The sequence below is a fragment of the Schistocerca gregaria genome, chromosome 3 (genome assembly GCF_023897955.1).
Source record: "Schistocerca gregaria isolate iqSchGreg1 chromosome 3, iqSchGreg1.2, whole genome shotgun sequence".
Taxonomy (NCBI): domain Eukaryota; kingdom Metazoa; phylum Arthropoda; class Insecta; order Orthoptera; family Acrididae; genus Schistocerca; species Schistocerca gregaria.
Genome location: NC_064922.1, coordinates 510,435,376 through 510,453,532, shown reverse-complemented (window position 1 = coordinate 510,453,532; position 18,157 = coordinate 510,435,376). Strand labels below are relative to the sequence as shown.

General features: G+C 43.0%; 1 protein-coding gene across 1 annotated transcript in view; it reads right to left on the bottom strand.

The window, feature by feature from the left end:
- LOC126354528 (sodium channel protein Nach-like) overlaps nucleotides 1–16,464 on the bottom strand; it is a 105,504-nt gene extending 89,040 nt beyond the window's left edge. The window contains exons 1-2 of the mRNA XM_050004256.1: nucleotides 16,328–16,464; nucleotides 2,253–2,453 (exon numbers count right to left, since the gene is read on the bottom strand). Of these exons, the coding sequence (XP_049860213.1) occupies nucleotides 2,253–2,453; nucleotides 16,328–16,443 (317 nt within the window). The 5' untranslated portion in view covers nucleotides 16,444–16,464. The remainder of the gene's footprint in view (nucleotides 1–2,252; nucleotides 2,454–16,327) is intronic.
- Between the last annotated feature and the right edge of the window lie 1,693 nt (nucleotides 16,465–18,157).

Sequence of the window (18,157 nt, the reverse complement as noted above, 5' to 3'; positions counted from 1 at the left end):
TGCACGGATCAACTGAAAAATACTGCAGTTTATTGCAGAAGTGTAGTGAGGATAATGTGAACGAAATAATTAACACTTCATTACTCTCAAAGGTGATTGAGAGTTCAGTACTGTGTAAGGAAGGTTGCAAATTGAGTATGTCAGTAAATGTAAAGCGACACATAGGACTTGCAGCAGAAATCTGTCTCCATTGTACTAGTTGTCAATACAGTGTTTCATTCTGGAACTCAGAATATGTCAAAATAGGCCAAGGTGAAACTGACAGTGAGAAAAGCAAGTACTATGGTGTATATATTAGATGTGTTTATGCTCTAAGGTCAATCGGTAAGGGATACTCTGCTCGTCAAAAGTTTTGTGGTGTAATGAACCTACCATCACCACCAACGAAATTTTCAAAATATAACTCGGTTGTTGGATCCTGTGTTGAAGATATTACCCAAGAATCCATGAAAGAAGCAGTGGAGGAGGCTGTGGTGATGAATGAAGAAATTCCAGATGTTCAGAATCCTCGGGACCTGACTGTCGCACTAGATGGTACGTGGCAGAAGCGCGGGCACATTCCACATAATGGGGTAATAACGGTAACAAGTGCTGATACTACAAAAGTTATAGATGTTGTAATTAAATCCAAGCACTGTAGGTGTCCTAAAAGAGTGAAGGATGAGCATGCAGAAAACTGTCGCAGGAATTTCAGTGGGTCTAGTGGGGCCATGGAAGTTTCAGATGTGAAAGACATTTTCAGTCGCTCTCTTCTGTGATACAAGGTCAGATACCTACAGTTCCTGGGTGATGGTGATTCGAAGTCTTTTACTGCTGTATCTGAGCAGAAACCTTATGGAAATGATGTTACCATTACTAAACAGGAGTGCATAGGCCACGTTCAGAAACGTATGGGAACAAGGCTGCGTCAACTGAAGACCATAATGAAAGGCCAAGTACTCAGTGATGGAAAACCTTTGGGTGGAGCTAAAAGATTGACAGACGAGGTAATCAACAGATTGCAGAGAGACTATGGACTGGCAATAAGACAAAATACTCACAGTGTTGATGCAATGGAAAAGGCTGTAATGGCACTTTACTACCACATCTTATCGACTGACGAGGAACCATTACACGGACTATGCCCACAGGAACCCAATTCCTGGTCAAGTACAACAAATATCAGGGATCGGAACGTGTATACAAGCATCATCACAGTCTACCAGAAACTGTCATGAAGGCTATAAAACCAATTTTCAGAGATCTTTCTGCAACCGAACTTTTGAAAAAATGTCTCCATGGACGTACACAAAATCAAAATGAAAGTATGAATAATGTAATTTGGTCCAGAATCCCAAAAAATGTGTTTGTGGAAATCAATACTCTTCATTTTGGAGTATATGATGCCATTGCTATGTACAACAAAGGTAACATTATAAAGTGCAATGTGCTGCAGAAATTGGATGTGATACCCGGAAAGTACATGGTGAGTGCAATGATGTCGATAGACAATGAAAGGAAACGGGATGCTGGAAGGAAAGAAAAGTAGTGTGAGAGACAAGCCAGACAAAGAATGAAAGGTGTGAAAAGAAGGCTAGATGGGGAGATGTCTAGTGACAGTGAAAACCCCTGTTATGGTGGCTGGACTCCACTAAAATGTGAAACTTTGAAACTCGTTTTCCACAAGTTCACTGTTTTGCCATATAAGGAACACTTTCTGCTAAACTATTATAGATAAAGACTTAAAATTTTCAAGGAATGTAAACAGTGTCAATATACACCTTGTATCATAGCCTTTTTGTGATACATAATTGATAACAGATTTTATTTCAAAGATACTGTGCCAAAAATGTGTCAATTGTTTTCAGTAACAAAATAATTAAAATCTTCCCAAAAAACACCAATAAATTAAAATCCATATGGTATATGGTATTAAATATATGTAATATTATACTGTAAAAGTTTCATCATTCTGGTGTTAATAGTTCATAAGAAAATGTTCCTTACATTTGACATTGGAGGTACAGGACGTTCCGGGTCCCCTTAAAAAGGTGCTTTTCTTTAAGCAGAGATGTCCTTTGTAACTTTGACGTAAAATTGAGAATTTATTTTCAAGGCTAGTACACTAAGGGTAAGAGCGGGTATATCAATGACGAAATTACAGGAATGTTCAATGGAAGCATGTCAGATGAATGAACAAGCCGAGAGGCAATGCCGTTTGTTCTGCTGTTTGCTGAGCACTGATGCTCTACCAAACAGCCTAGCTAGCTTACCGTGAGATATATTCCGCTGCTGCTTCCTCGTCGAGCCTGTCTCTGTAGCAGACGGTGACTGCGGGAAATAAATTTTGCCAGTTCTGGTAGTCTTTCTCCAGCGACACAACAGTCGGTTGCTCCTGGAACCGTCTGTAGCTGCTCATTGTGAGCAATACGCTGACTGCAATCGCTACCACTATGCTGAAGCCCCACAGAGCACTAACAACAGAAAACAGCAGTCAGTTAAGGTTTATATCAGTTCCACATGAATGTGAGAATATGTCGAGAAAAAATTTAATCAACTGTTATCCCAGTAAAACGTCTTAGAGAAGTTAAACTGCGATATCACGTTAGTTAGTCATAAAGTTTCAATTTTAACTTTGAAATATAACGTTACGTAATTAGACTTTAAGATAAAAATCCGATGCACATCGAAGAAAGTATTCAAAGGTGGCGGAAATCTGTAGGTGTGATGTAGATGTACAGCAAAAGAAATGATTGCAATTTCAAAAAAGTTGGATGATTTCTTCAAGAGAGAGAGCTTCACAATCTGAACAAGTCAGTAATGTCTTGGTCTAATTCTGGTCCTTCTGCAAGCAGTTATTCGTCTTGGCATTGACTGACAGAGTTGTTGGATCGCAGCCTGAGGGATGTTGCGTCATATTCTGTCCAACTGGGGCGTTACATCGTCATAATCCCGAGCTGGTTGGTGGACCCTGCTCTAAGCGCTCCATTATGGAGAGATCTGGCGACTTGCTAGCCAAGGTAGGTCTTGCAGACCATCACTCCTGGTTGTCGGGCTACATGGCACGTGACTATCAAGTTGGTATCCCATCCAGGGCGTCTCCAAACACGACTTTGCTGGTCATCAGGGCTCATTTAGAGGCGGGACTCATCACTCGAGGCAATTCTACTCCAGTCAATGAGATTCCAGGCCGAAGACGTGTCTGGAGACGCCATGGACAGCGGTGGGATACCAACCTGAGTGTCGCCTGTCATACAGCCTGACAACTAGGAGTGATGACTAGGGATACCATTTGTTTTCATAGCAGAACAAGTTTGGTTGTCATTCGCGGCACCCTTACAGCACAGCCGTACGTCGACGATATTGTATACCCCGTTTCATTGCCCTTCATGGCAAGCCATCCTCAGCACACATTTTAACGAGATAACACCCTCCGCACATGGCAAGAGTTTCTACTGCTTGTCCGCGTGCTTGCCAAACCCTACCTTGGCGAGCAAGGTCGCCGAGTCCCTCCGCATTGAGGACATTTGGAGTATTGTGGGCCATGTCCTCCATACATCTCGGTACTTTAACGATATAACTCGCCACTTGGACAGAATTTAGCACGATAAGTGCTTGCATAAGGGCCAGAGGTGGACAACGCGTTATTGACTCGCTCAATTTGTGAATTTTTCTGAAACGGCAACTATTGATTTGTCTGTACACTTAGATCAGATTTACAGATTACTGTCTCAATCGTATAATTTCTTAGTGGTGCGTCGTCTTTTTTTCCTCAGAGTGTTTAAAAAATGGGGGCGAAGAGCGCCACAACTGCCCATGCTGAAGTGTATAGCAAAAATGCACCATAATATGATCCAGAAGTCGGGGGCATAGACGCTTCCATATTGGTCAAACACGTCTGAATTACGAAGAACGAAGTGTCAAGCCGTCTTTCAGTGAGGAATCGAGAATCGCAAGAACAACGGAGGTATTGTATTGTATGTTAACCGGGGATCTAGAAACGACAGTGAGACTCCATGCCCGCTGCAGCCGCAGTGGTCCACAACCCTACCACCTCTACCCCAGTCCACTCCAACCCTCCGCCGCCCCACACCGAACCCAGGGTTCTTGTGCGGTTCGGCCCCCGGTGGACCCCCCCTCCCCCCCCCCCCCTCCCACCAGGGAACGTCTCACACCGGACAAGTGTAGCCCCTATGTTTGTGTGGTAGAGTAATGGTGGTGTACGCGTACGAGGAGAACTTGTTTGGCCAGCAATCGCCGACATAGTGTAGCTGACGCGGAATAACGGGAACCAGCACGCATTCGCCGAGGCAGATGGAAAACCGCCTAAAAACCATCCACAGACTGGCCGGCTCACCGGACCTTGACACAAGTCCGCCGGGCGAATTCGTGCCGGGGACCAGGTGCTCGTCCCCAATCCGGAAAGCTGTGAATTAGACCGAACGGCTAACCGGGCGAGTACAGCGAAGGTACTTGCACTCAAAGACCTACGTATCACATGGCGGTATTAGAAAAAAAAGGAAAATTTTATTTATTTATTTACACGTCAAGCTCCGTAGGACCAAATTGGGGAGCAAACCAACAAGGTCATGGAACATGTCAGTTCATGAAATTACAACGTAAAAGAACAGATAAAAACAAAATGTTTATGGACCCGAAAAAAAAGTCGTAAGAGGTCCATGATTAAGAAATTCGTTGCTAGCGCACTCGAGCAGATGTGTCATTTCTTGGTATGTTCTGTACTCAGTGCGTGTGCATTCTATTTCATTTCGTTATATGTTCTGCACTTATCAATAATGTATATATTCTGAGACTGTAGACTTAGTAACTAAATAGATTATAGAAAAATTTGTTGCTCATGGCAAGTCCAATTGACTCACCATCACTGCCAAATTTTTGCGCCCCCCCCCCCTCCCCCCCCCCGCAGTGGAGGGTTATGTAAGACGTCCATGATTAAGAAATTCGTTGCTAGTGCACTCGAGCAGATGTAATTTCGATGGATTGCTCACGCGCTGCCTGCGATATGTAAGCTATAAGAGAATCTCAGACCAAAGAGCAGTGTTGACTCAGTAGGAACTGTGTAGCAGTAGGAGTAAGTTGTTGCCAGCGAGCAGTCTGGTGTACCGTGTTGGCTGGGCCGGTCGTGGGGGAGCGATGGCGGAGCCTGAGCGTTGTAGCATAAGGTAAAAGCAGCCTCGCGCATATGGAGTATTGTTATATCAAGTAAATGTTTTAAAAAATCTCTTAATAATAATCTTTCTCATAAAAAGTAACTTTTGACATTCATCTCAATTTAAAGAATTAACTAATTTCTCCAATCCTTGGCCATCCCGATTATTGAAAAGAAAAATCATTTCTTTCCTTTTATATAAGACAAATCTATCGGCCAGCATTGCACTTAGCTGCGCCACAAAAATTTCTTATAGGAGCATATATATACGCGTTATCCGGCGACATAATTAAGGTAAGATTTTTCAGTTTATTCAGAATGATGTATCAGGGCCATGACGCAGCACTGCTGACGTCCAAAATTTACCAGGCTAAATTGGCAGTCAATTATTGAAAGGTTATAAGTGAGTCACATTTTTATAATTGAGAGATTAGTCACATTTTATTATTGATAGGTTACACAATTTTTCCGTTGGTAGGTTATACTGAATGTGAACGACATAATTATATTTTTTACTGTTGGCAGGTTTAGGAATTTTTCTGCTGGGAGGTTACACTAAATGTTAATATTATAATATTATTTTATACTGTGGGGAGGTTACAAAGTCAATCCATAAGTTTAAGTAAACACAACTAATAACACAACAAGAATCAGCTTAATTTTTCAAGGAACTGCTCGACAAAATAGAAGGAGTGGCCCATGAGGGAACTCTTCAGTTTCGATTTGAAAGCGTGTGGATTACTACTAAGATTTTTGAATTGGAGTGGTAGCTGATTGAAAATGGATGGACCACTATACTGCACACCTTTCTGCACAAGAGTTAAGGAAGTCCTATACAGATGCAGGTTTGATATCTGCCGGGTATTAATTGAGTGAAAGCTGCTTATTCTTGGGAATAATGCATATATGCATTGTTAACGAGAAATGACGGTAAGGAATGCATATATTGAGAGGCCAATGTCAGTGACACCGTTACGTGACCGAGCTGCCTTGGCGGCCTCTTTCTTGGACGCCTCCGTCTGTAACGGTGCCGATTTCTTGCCTCCTTCATCAGCAGATAGGACGCTGTTCCTTCTCCGTCCTGTAATGGCTTCATACTCCCATTTCCCCCTTTCGACAGGAAGGGTTGACGCATCTACAGTGGCTCCAGTTCAGGATGTGGCCTCGTTGAGGATGGTTAGGTTTGGTTATTGCAAAATTACTGTAATTGCTGGCGATGGGTTGATCCCTTTCGTTGCAGCTGCTCGATCTCGTAATGTTGCGTTCGGAACCGTAGTCCTGTCGCGAAGAGTTCACCAGCGCCTGTACTCCTCTCGTGACACGCTTCTTGCATTGCCGAATGGGGTTAGGAAACTCTGGAAAGCCAGAGGGCAAGTAAGAGATGCTGCTGTCACCGCAAGTGCGTGCAAGGTCGCATCCTCATTCACTTCGCGCGCGTACCGAGTGTGTGTCCGATATACGTATGCTCGCCTCGGGACACTCACTCCTAATACACCAAGCTGCGGCGCACTATTTATAGGTACTACGCATTGCGATTACAGAACCATCTGTTATTTCGAAACTCCTTTATACTCTTCTTACTGCTTTCACAATAAACATGCCTTTGTTGCATTCGTCTATTGATCTTAGTTTTCGATTTTTATTTAATTTTGAAAGCAGGAGCTCCTTCGCTGAACACCATCTATAAATCAGTGTGCAGGATACTTTGCCGTTTAATGTATATACTAACGGAAAACGAACAACGAAACAAGGCTTAGTAAGGCTGATGGCCGCCGGTTCTAGGCGCTTCAGTCCGGAACCGCGCTGCTGCTGCGGTCGCAGGTTCAAACCCTGCTTCGGACATGGATGTGTGTGATGTCCTTAGGTTAGATAGGTTTAAGTAGTTCTAAGTTCTAGGCGACTGATGACCTCAGAAGTTAAGCCGCATAGTGCTCAGAGCCATTTGAACCATCTGATGGGAAGGAAATATTTTTCGTACAGCCAATACCACAGGCCATAAGTATTTGCGAGATGGAGGAAAGCGATGGGAATGGGTGTTACCCACACGTCTCTCCCACTCGCAGACGTTTTTTCAAACTACCTGCAGTAAGAAGTTATCTAGAAATGACAGTTCAACGGCGCCAAAACGCTTGAAAGACAATTACTGTATATGATGTAGCATGAACACCAAAATTATTAACGATATAGTTATTACATCAAGATCTAAATGACAAAGTGACTGACGACAATTTGTTTACAGGATAGCTACCATAGAAACAATCCTTCTGAGAAAGCTCTTGGTCAGGCCTCCTGTTCTGTTCACGGATATCACAGACCTGCTTCCACAGCCGATGTTAACACACGCCTGTGCGGTGACATTCGATTCGGAGGTGAGCCGATTCGATCCGTGGTAGTGGATGACTCTTAAACTGCCCGTACTTAGCCGCTGAATGAAGTAGAAGTATTGTCGTGATGTTCCTGATCACCATACATTGCTCCATTACCCTGCATAAAATTCCAAATCTCACCACAGTGTCTCATGGTGTGAGACACTGTTGATGGTGACCCGTCCATCGGATGGGGTCGTTAACCTCGACGACCTTCTTGGTGCTGTTCGAGGCGAGTAGGCTCTGTAGTAGGACTGGGACTCTCTCGTCACCAAACAACACAGACATGACACTACGCTATACATGCATCCGTTAAGCTCACCTACTCTCTTCAGGTGCATATACGACTCAGGTTTCACATACCTGCGACGAGAAAGGCCATTGTGTATGGAGGAAGAACAGACTTTCCACCAGGCGGCTGAACCATTTTCATGGGATTTCATGGCCAACAATGCTGTCCGTCATTTACATTTTTACCTTTGTCATGTCGCTCTTGTACATCAGGTGCCATTTGCCAGCAGGTCCTTACCGAGGGGATGGTGAGAAAGAGAGAGAGAGAGAGAGAGAGAGAGAGAGAGAGAGAAACCCGATTTAAGAATTAAACGGGAAAGGCACGTGTGATCTCCAGCCCTACGTGTTCCTACTTTCTTCCCGCGAGAAGAAGCGTTTCCCTCGACACCAGGTTGAAAACGCACAATTACCACAATGTCATTTTGTCCAAGCAACACTTAAACAAGTGACTGCTACCGAACACGCATTTTTAACCGTCAACAGTGAGCTTGGTGCCTAACAGCTAGCTCATCTTCAACAATGGAGTTTTGTTGCTACTTCACTACAGTATTGTAGGTTCTTGACAACTGGAGTGAAACTGTTTAAGCTAGGCTGCTTCAAAATATTCGATAGAGTAATAAGTGAAATGGGAAATAGATCTCTCATATAACGTACCATTTCATCTCACTTCAATTTCCCGTTAGGAAAGCGTTACATGAGAACTCTGAATCTTATTCTGAAAAACATGGAGCTAATTTTTGTGCCAAATAGAACAGAAATTTCGATACAACGGAGCTAGTTAACGAAACAGCTGCTTTTACATTCCAGCAGAAAGAGCTAATGAAGAGCGCTGACACAGATTCCCATTCGGATATCTAGAACTTTTTACCCGAGCCTCTGCTTTTCAAAAAAAAAAAAAATGTTGCAACGATCTACTTTTTTGTTTTCACTGGCATGATAAATAATGAAAACATCATTGCAAAAGATAGATAGGGAAAGTACAATTCAGTGACAAAGCAGACAACAATGGAATCAACACCGACGATTAGCTCGCTGCCCTGTTGCACGAACATCTGTTGTCAGTATAGCACGAAATTCCCCGACTGCTGACGGCTGCTACCGACCAAAACTGGGGAGTTCATACGCTGCTGTAGTTCCCAGTACCTGTACTGTACAGTGTTATGTGTCGTTTTGTTTGTTGACTATGTGTTCAGTTGTACACCTTACAAAGATGAGTGCTGTAACAAAAAAGAGAAAATTTGTGCCTTTGCATCTAAAATTAGAAGCACTAAGACGACTTGACAAAGGAGAAACAATAAAAAAAACTTGCTTTCGAATATGGTGTCGGTGAAGTTACTGTTGGTGACTGGCGAAGAAACCGACTTAATTTGGAACAGTTTTCTTCAAAGAAATGCCACACGAGCCTCTCAGTCAAAGAAGTATAAAGAAGTCAGACTTCGAAAAAACAAGTGAGGCGTTGTTCATGTGGTTTACCCAACAGAGACAGAAGGGTGCTCCGATTTCTGGCCCAATCTTGAAAGAAAAAGCTTTGTTTTTCAGAAATGAGATGCAGGAAGGAAATGACAGTTTCGCCGCTAGCGTGGGCTGGTTCGACAAGTGGAAGAAGAGGTATGGAGTGCGTCAACTAGACGTATGTGGAGAAAAACTCTCTGCTGACGCTCAGGCGGTTTCAAAATTTATCGTCGAGTTTAAAAAAATCATGTTGTTGTTGTTGTTGTCTTCAGTCCTGAGACTGGTTTGATGCAGCTCTCCATGCTACTCTATCCTGTGCAAGCTGCTTCATCTCCCAGTACCTACTGCAACCTACATCCTTCTGAATCTGCTTAGTGTACTCATCTCTCGGTCTCCCTCTACGATTTTTACCCTCCACGCTGCCCTCCAATGCTAAATTTGTGATCCCTTGATGCCTCAAAACATGTCCTACCAACCGATCCCTTCTTCTAGTCAAGTTGTGCCACAAACTTCTCTTCTCCCCAATCCTATTCAATACCTCCTCATTAGTTACGTGATCTATCCACCTTATCTTCAGTATTCTTCTGTAGCACCACATTTCGAAAGCTTCTATTCTCTTCTTGTCCAAACTAGTTATCGTCCATGTTTCACTTCCATACATGGCTACACTCCAAACAAATACTTTCAGAAACGACTTCCTGATACATAAATCTATATTTGATGTTAACAAATTTCTCTTCTTCAGAAACGCTTTCCTTGCCATTGCCAGTCTACATTTTATATCCTCTCTACTTCGACCATCATCAGTTATTTTACTTCCTAAATAGCAAAACTCCTTTACTACTTTAAGTGTCTCATTTCCTAATCTAATTCCCTCAGCATCACCCGATTTAATTTGACTACATTCCATTAACCTCGTTTTGCTTTTGTTAATGTTCATCTTATATCCTCCTTTCAAGACACTGTCCATTCCGTTCAACTGCTCTTCCAAGTCCTTTGCTGTCTCTGACAGAATTACAATGTCATCGGCGAACCTCAAAGTTTTTACTTCGTCTCCATGAATTTTAATACCTACTCCAAATTTTTCTTTTATTTCCTTTACTGCTTGCTCAATATACAGATTGAATAACATCGGGGAGAGGCTACAACCCTGTCTCACTCCCTTCCCAACCACTGCTTCCCTTTCATGCCCCTCGACTCTTATTACTGCCATCTGGTTTCTGTACAAATTATAAATAGCCTTTCGCTCCCTGTATTTTACCCCTGCCACCTTTAGAATTTGAAAAAGAGTATTCCAGTCAACATTGTCAAAAGCTTTCTCTAAGTCTACAAATGCTAGAAACGTAGGTTTGCCTTTTCTTAATCTTTCTTCTAAGATAAGTCGTAAGGTCAGTATTGCCTCACGTGTTCCAACATTTCGACGGAATCCAAACTGATCCTCCCCGAGGTCTGCATCTACCAGTTCTTCCATTCGTCTGTAAAGAATTCGCGTTAGTATTTTGCAGCCGTGGCTTATTAAACTGATAGTTCGGTAATTTTCACATTTGTCAGCACCTGCTTTCTTTGGGATTGGAATTATTATATTCTTCTTGAAGTCTGAGGGTATTTCGCCTGTCTCATACATCTTGTTCACCAGCTGGTAGAGTTTTGTCATGACTGGCTCTCCCAAGGCCGTCAGTAGTTCTAATGGAATGTTGTCTACTCCGGGGGCCTTGTTTCGACTCAGGTCTTTCAGTGCTCTGTCAAACTCTTCACGCAGTATCGTATCTCCCATTTCGTCTTCATCTACATCCTCTTCTATTTCCATAATATTGTCCTCAAGTACATCGCCCTTGTATAAACCTTCTATATACTCCTTCCACCTTTCTGCCTTCCCTTCTTTGCTTAGAACTGGGCTGCCATCTGAGCTCTTGATATTCATACACGTGGTTCTCTTCTCTCCAAAGGTCTCTTTAATTTTCCTGTAGGCAGTATCTATCTTACCCCTAGTGAGATAAGCTTCTACATCCTTACATTTGCCCTCTAGCCATCCCTGTTTAGCCATTTTGCACTTCCTGTCGATCTCATTTTTGAGACGTTTGTATTCCTTTTTGCCTGCTTCATTTACTGCATTTTTATATTTTCTCCTTTCATCAATTAGATTCAATATTTCTTCTGTTACCCAAGGATTTCTAGCAGCCCTCGTCTTTGTACCTACTTTATCCTCTGCTGCCTTCACTACTACATCCCTCAGAGCTCCCCATTCTTCTTCTACTGTTTTTCTTTCCTCCATTCCTGTCAATTGTTCCCTTATGCTCTCCCTGAAACTCTCTACAACCTCTGGTTCTTTCAGTTTATCCAGGTCCCATCTCCTCAATTTCCCACATTTTTGCAGTTTCTTCAGTTTTAATCTACAGGTCATAACCAATAGATTGTGGTCAGAGTCCACATCTGCCCCTGGAAATGTCTTACAACTTAAAACCTGGTTCCTAAATCTCTGTCTTACCATTATATAATCTATCTGATACCTTTTAGTATCTCCAGGGTTCTTCCACGTATACAACCTTCTTTCATGATTCTTAAACCAAGTGTTAGCTATGATTAAGTTGTGCTCTGTGCAAAATTCTACTAGGCGGCTTCCTCTTTCATTTCTTAGCCCCAATCCATATTCACCTACTATGTTTCCTTCTCTCCCTTTTCCTACACTCGAATTCCAGTCACCCATTACTATTAAATTTTCGTCTCCCTTCACTATCTGAATAATTTCTTTTATTTCATCGTACATTTGTTCAATTTCTTCATCATCTGCAGAGCTAGTTGGCATATAAACTTGTACTACTGTAGTAGGTGTGGGCTTCGTATCTATCTTGGCCACAATAATGCGTTCACTATGCTGTTTGTAGTAGCTTACCCGCATTCCTATTTTCCTATTCATTATTAAACCTACTCCTGCATTACCCCTATTTGATTTTGTGTTTATAACCCTGTAGTCACCTGACCAGAAGTCTTGTTCCTCCTGCCACCGAACTTCACTAATTCCCACTATATCTAACTTTAACCTATCCATTTCCCTTTTTAAATTTTCTAACCTACCTGCCCGATTAAGGGATCTGACATTCCACGCTCCGATCCGTAGAACGCCAGTTTTCTTTCTCCTGATAACGACATCCTCCTGAGTAGTCCCCGCCCGGAGATCCGAATGGGGGACTATTTTACCTCCGGAATATTTTACCCAAGAGGATGCCATCATCATTTAATCATACAGTAAAGCTGCATGTCCTCGGGAAAAATTACGGCTGTAGTTTCCCCTTGCTTTCAGCCGTTCGCAGTACCAGCACAGCAAGGCCGTTTTGGTTAATGTTGCAAGGCCAGATCAGTCAATCATCCAGACTGTTGCCCCTGCAACTACTGAAAAGGCTGCTGCCCCTCTTCAGGAACCACACGTTTGTCTGGCCTCTCAACAGATACCCCTCCGTTGTGGTTGCACCTACGGTACGGCCATCTGTATCGCTGAGGCACGCAAGCCTCCCCACCAACGGCAAGGTCCATGGTTCATGGGGGGAGGAAAAAAAAAAAAAAAATCATAAATGACGAAAATTTGTCTAATGAACAAATACATAACAGTGACGAAACTGGGCTAAATTTTAAAATGTTACCAGCGAGAACACTTGCTTCTTGTGAAGAAAAAAGTGCTCCTGGGCACAACAAAGCAAAGAGTGGCTCACAGTTATGGCAGCTTCAAATGCAACTGGAAACTACAAACTAAAACTAGTTGTGACTGGGAGGCCTGCCAGGCCATGAGCATTCAAGAACGTATCCATCTCAGCTCTTCCGGTTGTCTATACACATCAGAATAATGCCTGGATGAATCAGGAAATCTTCAATAACTGTTTTTTTTAACTCGTTTGTACCTGCCTGCAAGAATTTTTTTAAAGAAAGGGGAGCGCAATGCAAAGGAATTTTGCTCATGGACAATGCGTTCTCACATCCAAGAGCAGGAGAACTGCAGTACGACGGTATCCGCGCCTTGTTTTTCCCACCAAACGTTATCTATCTCATTCAGCCCATAGATCAGGGCGTTCTGGAATGTCTAGAAAAAGTATCGACGGCGATTGCTACAGTCAATTCTGCATTCCGAAGACAACGAAAGCATTGTAGGAGCTTTGAAGAAAGTGACTTTGAAGGACGTCGTGTACTGGATTAGCGAATCTTGGAGGGAAATAAAGTCAGACAATTTCTAAGTCATGGAGGAAAATTCTACAGGAAAGTGTGCCAGACACAGAAAACGAAGATTTTGCAGATGAGGACGATCAACCATTGCGTAAAAAATGATTCAAATGGGTCTGAGCACTATGGGACTTAACATCTATGGTCATCAATCCCTTAGAACTTAGAACTACTTAAACCTAACTAACCTAAGGACATCACACACATCCAAGCCCAAGGCAGGATTCGAACCTGCGACCGTAGCGGCCCCGCGGTTCCAGACTGAAGCGCCTAGAACCGCAAGGCCACACCGGCCAGCCAACCATTGTGTAATTTAATTAGAAGATTGCCAGGGTGTGATGAGGTGGAAGTAGGCGAGTGGTTAAATTCGGACGAACAGTTGGAAGTGACAGACTCTTCTATAATTGACATGTTTAACATTCCATCGCAGTGTGAGAGTGAAGAGGATGACGAGGCAGAGGCTGCACTGATGATGAGTCACACCGATGGCTACGCTGCTCTCGAGGCCGCCATATGCTACGTGGAACTGGAGCCTGAGGCGACACCAACTGACCTACTGTTCCTGAGGCAGTGATGTGACATTGCCGCGAGGAAACGTTGCAGCTTCGCCAAACAAAAGACACTTCACTATTACTTGTCTAAATAAATAATTATTGTTATTCTGCCAATACAAATTCATGTGTAAATACTTTTATTTTAATAAAGTTCATATTTTGACCTGTATTACTTATAGTGTCATAATATTTCTTTTTCCCATTTAAATTTCGATAGTCCGAGTTTTCGACAGTTCGAGGTGGTTACGGTCCCGTTCACCTCGAACTATCGAGACTCTACTGTAACAAACGATTTACCGTCGAGTTTAGCTGAAGTAGATTGTCGAATTCAGCTATCTTGTCGATAGAATATGACAAATTTGCAAGTCTGCTAAATTTGACTTCAGTGGCATTATCAATGAGTTTGCTGCGATCAAATCAAGGAAATAGAAAATGAAATATCATTATAATAAGAACACAATTCTTGAAGAGGAATGTGCTCTTGATAATTATAGCCTTGTTAGTAATTTAGTAGGGCAAATAAAATCTATTCTTCATTACACAGCATTATAATATTAATGTGCAGTAACTGCCACAAACAATAAGCTGTAGATTTTGTTTCATTTTCAATTCTTTTAGAAACTTTGCACAATTTATCATTTATTTACTACAATAACCCATTAAATTATTTGTGTGCAGTATCTTTCGTCGACACAGGGTGATTAGAAACAGTGTGAAAAACTTTAAAGGGTGTTGCACGGTAACTTGTGCTGAGAAGTAATTGTTAAGAAAATAATTCGATACATTGCGCCGTTTCCGAGTTAATTAGCATCGACAAGGCGATAAGGACATTGTGTTCGCAAATTCAAGTGGCCCGCCAATAACGGTGTCGCCAAATGTGTTCTTCGTTTGGTTTCCTAAAACCAAACGAGAGCGATAAGAAAACTGGACATTGAATCATAGTAAGGATCGAACCGGAGCCAAAAACTGAGCAGTCTCGTGCGCTGTAGCCTAGACCAGAGGTTGCCAACAGGTGATCTGCTGACCCCCAGGGGTCCGCGAGCTATGCCAGAGGGGTTTGCAAGATGCTATTAGAATATAAAACAAATTAAATGTATTTCAAATTAATAATACCTTGTATGAAATTAGTGTTTTCTTATTTTACACACATGTCTACTCAATGCAATCTCAAATGTAGTACACTTGAAAGACCAATACATTCAGTTTTAATTTTTTCCTATCTTTTCAGTTCATACTCAATTTTTAATTTGAAGGCAAAGATTTTTAGCAATAATCAAAAATTTAACAGTAACATTGCCGGCTAAATTGAAAAAGTTTTAAGCTCAATATTTTTTTCAATAATGAATATGTCAATGTTTTTCTAAGTACCAAAAATAGAAAACGTATAAAAAACTCCTAATTTGGCTTTCTTAGGTACTTGATACTGTGATATGACGAGGTACCAATCATGCTCGATGAGGGGGTCCTCGAGAAAATTTTGTTCGGAACCCCTGGCCTATACTATGAGGACAACTGGCACTAATTGTACATGGCAGGCAGCTTGATCATGGGCGCGCGAAGGCCTGATTGGCTAACTTCAATGCTAATTAATTCGGAAACGGCGCAACCTATTGAATTCTTTCCTAAGCAATTATTTCACAGCACAGCTTACCCTGCAACACCCTTACAAGCTTTTGAGACTGTTTCTGCACAGCTTACCCTGCAACACCCTTACAAGCTTTTGAGACTGTTTCTGTGCTGCAGGGTAAGCTGTGCTGCGAAATAATTGCTTAGGAAAGAATTCAATAGGTTGCGCCGTTTCCGAATTAATTAGCATTGAAGTTAGCCAATCAGGCCTTCGCGCGCCCATGATAAAGCTGCTTGCCATGTACAATTAGTGCCAGTTGGCCTCATAGTATAGGCCAGGGGTTCCGAACAAAATTTTCTCGAGGACCCCCTCATCGAGCATGATTGGTACCTCGTCATATCACAGTATCAAGTACCTAAGAAAGCCAAATTAGGAGTTTTTTATACGTTTTCTATTTTTGGTACTTAGAGAAAACATTGACATATTCATTATTGAAATAATATTGAGCCTATGCGCCAGAACGTCCTGAAATAGACAAAAGTGCGCAGGAAAGTGATAAGCCTGTCGACAGCCTTCAAAGCAAACCCAATGTTGTATATTTACAGGCAATATGTAAAACTATCCAGCCATTCATTGTGAGCATGCAAAGGTAAAGCGGAGAACATCGCCCCCTTCCGTACTCGACTGCCAATTACTTAGTTGCTTTTGGCAAGGCAGTAAGGACTTTGAGGGCGCGACTCACATTTCCAGCGGGTGCCTGTCGGGCGCTACGAGGTGGCTGACGCCGTGCACGCTCGTCTCGCGGCCAAGGTGCAGCACGTACGTCTTGGCGGCAGCGGCCGCGCGCTGCAGACGCATTGCTGCTGCCACTAGCCGCTGGCGACTGAGGCCCGCGCAAGCCGGAAGGCTGCGCGCCTTACGCATGCGCACCAGTGCACTCACGCGCCCACAGCCCGGAGGCTACGCGAGTCAACCGTCATCTATATCTGAATCAGAGCAACAAAGTAACTGACAATCGAGCATTGAGGGGGAGGCGGGTGGGTGCGGGGAAGAATGTTGTCGCTTCGCCGTAACGGGCTAGCGCAGCATTTAGCTCCGGTAGCGCAGTTCTATACCGAGTATATGTTCCTCGTTAACGCGCAGTACTGAGTTCGCTTTACAGAATTATAACGTCATACCACTCTTCTACGCGATTTTACAGATTGCTTCACACCTTGCGTAAAGAAATATACCGCACTGATAAGCAAGCATGTTGTTGTGGTCTTCAGTCCAAATAATGGTTTCATGCAGCGCTCCATGTTGCCCTATCCTCTGCAAACCTCTTCGTCTCCCAATAACTACTGCAACCTACACCCTTTAGAATCTGCTTACTGTATTCTTCTCTCGGTCTCCTACTACGATTTTTACATCCTACACCTCCCTGCGGACCGGACGTTGTGACCGAGCGGTTCTAGACGTTTCAGTCCGAAACCGCGCTGTTGCTACGATCGCAGGTTCGAATCCTGCCTCGGGCGTGGATGTGTGATGTCATTAGGTTAGTCAGGTATAAGTAGTTCTAAGTCTAGGGGACTGATGACCTCAGATGTTGAGTCTCATAGTGCTCAGAGCCATTTCAACCATTTTTGAACTTCCCTGCGGTACTATACTGTTGATCCCTTGATATTTCAGAACGTGCTCTATCAACCGCTCCCTTCGTTCAGTCAAGTTGTGTCACAAATTATTTGTCTCCCCATTTCTATTCAGTACCTCCTCATTAGTTACGTGAGCTACCAACCTAATCTTCAGCATTCTTCTGCAGCACCACATTTCATAAGCTTCTAGTCTCTTTTTGTCTAAACTGTTTATCATCCACGTTTCATTTTATACATGGTTACAATCCAAATACCTTCAAAAAAGACTTCCTAACTGTCAAGTCAATATTTGATGTTTAGAGATTTCTCTTCTTCAGAAACGATTTTCTTGCTGTTGCCAGTCTAATTTTATATCGTCTCCACTTCGGACATAGGCAACGGCCTTGCCACAGTGGATACTCCGGTTCCCATGAGATCACCGAAGTTAACCGCTGTTGGGCGTGGCCGGTACTTGAATGGGTGATCATCCAGCCACCATGCGCTGTTGCCATTTTTCGGGGTGCACTCAGCCTCGTGATGCCAATTTAGGAGCTATTTAACCGAATAGTGGCAGCTTCGGTCAAGAATACCATCATAACGACCGGGAGAGCGGTGTGCTGCCCCACGCCCCTCCTCTCCGCATCCTCCTCTAAGGATGACACGGCAGTCGGATGGTCCCGGTAGGCCACTCGTGGCCTGACGACAGAGCGCTTTTTTTTGTTTTTTCTCCACTTCGGACATCATCAGTTATTTTGCTGCCCAAATAGCGGAGGACAAGTTAACGGGCGCTGAACGCCGAGGTTATTAGAGCCCAAATAGCAAAACATATTTACTACTTCAAGTGTCTCGTTTCCTAATCTAATTTTCTCAGAATCATATGAATTAATTAGACTACATTCCATTATCCTTACGCCACTTTTGTTGGCGTTCATCTTACACCATCCTTTCAAGACACTGTCCAT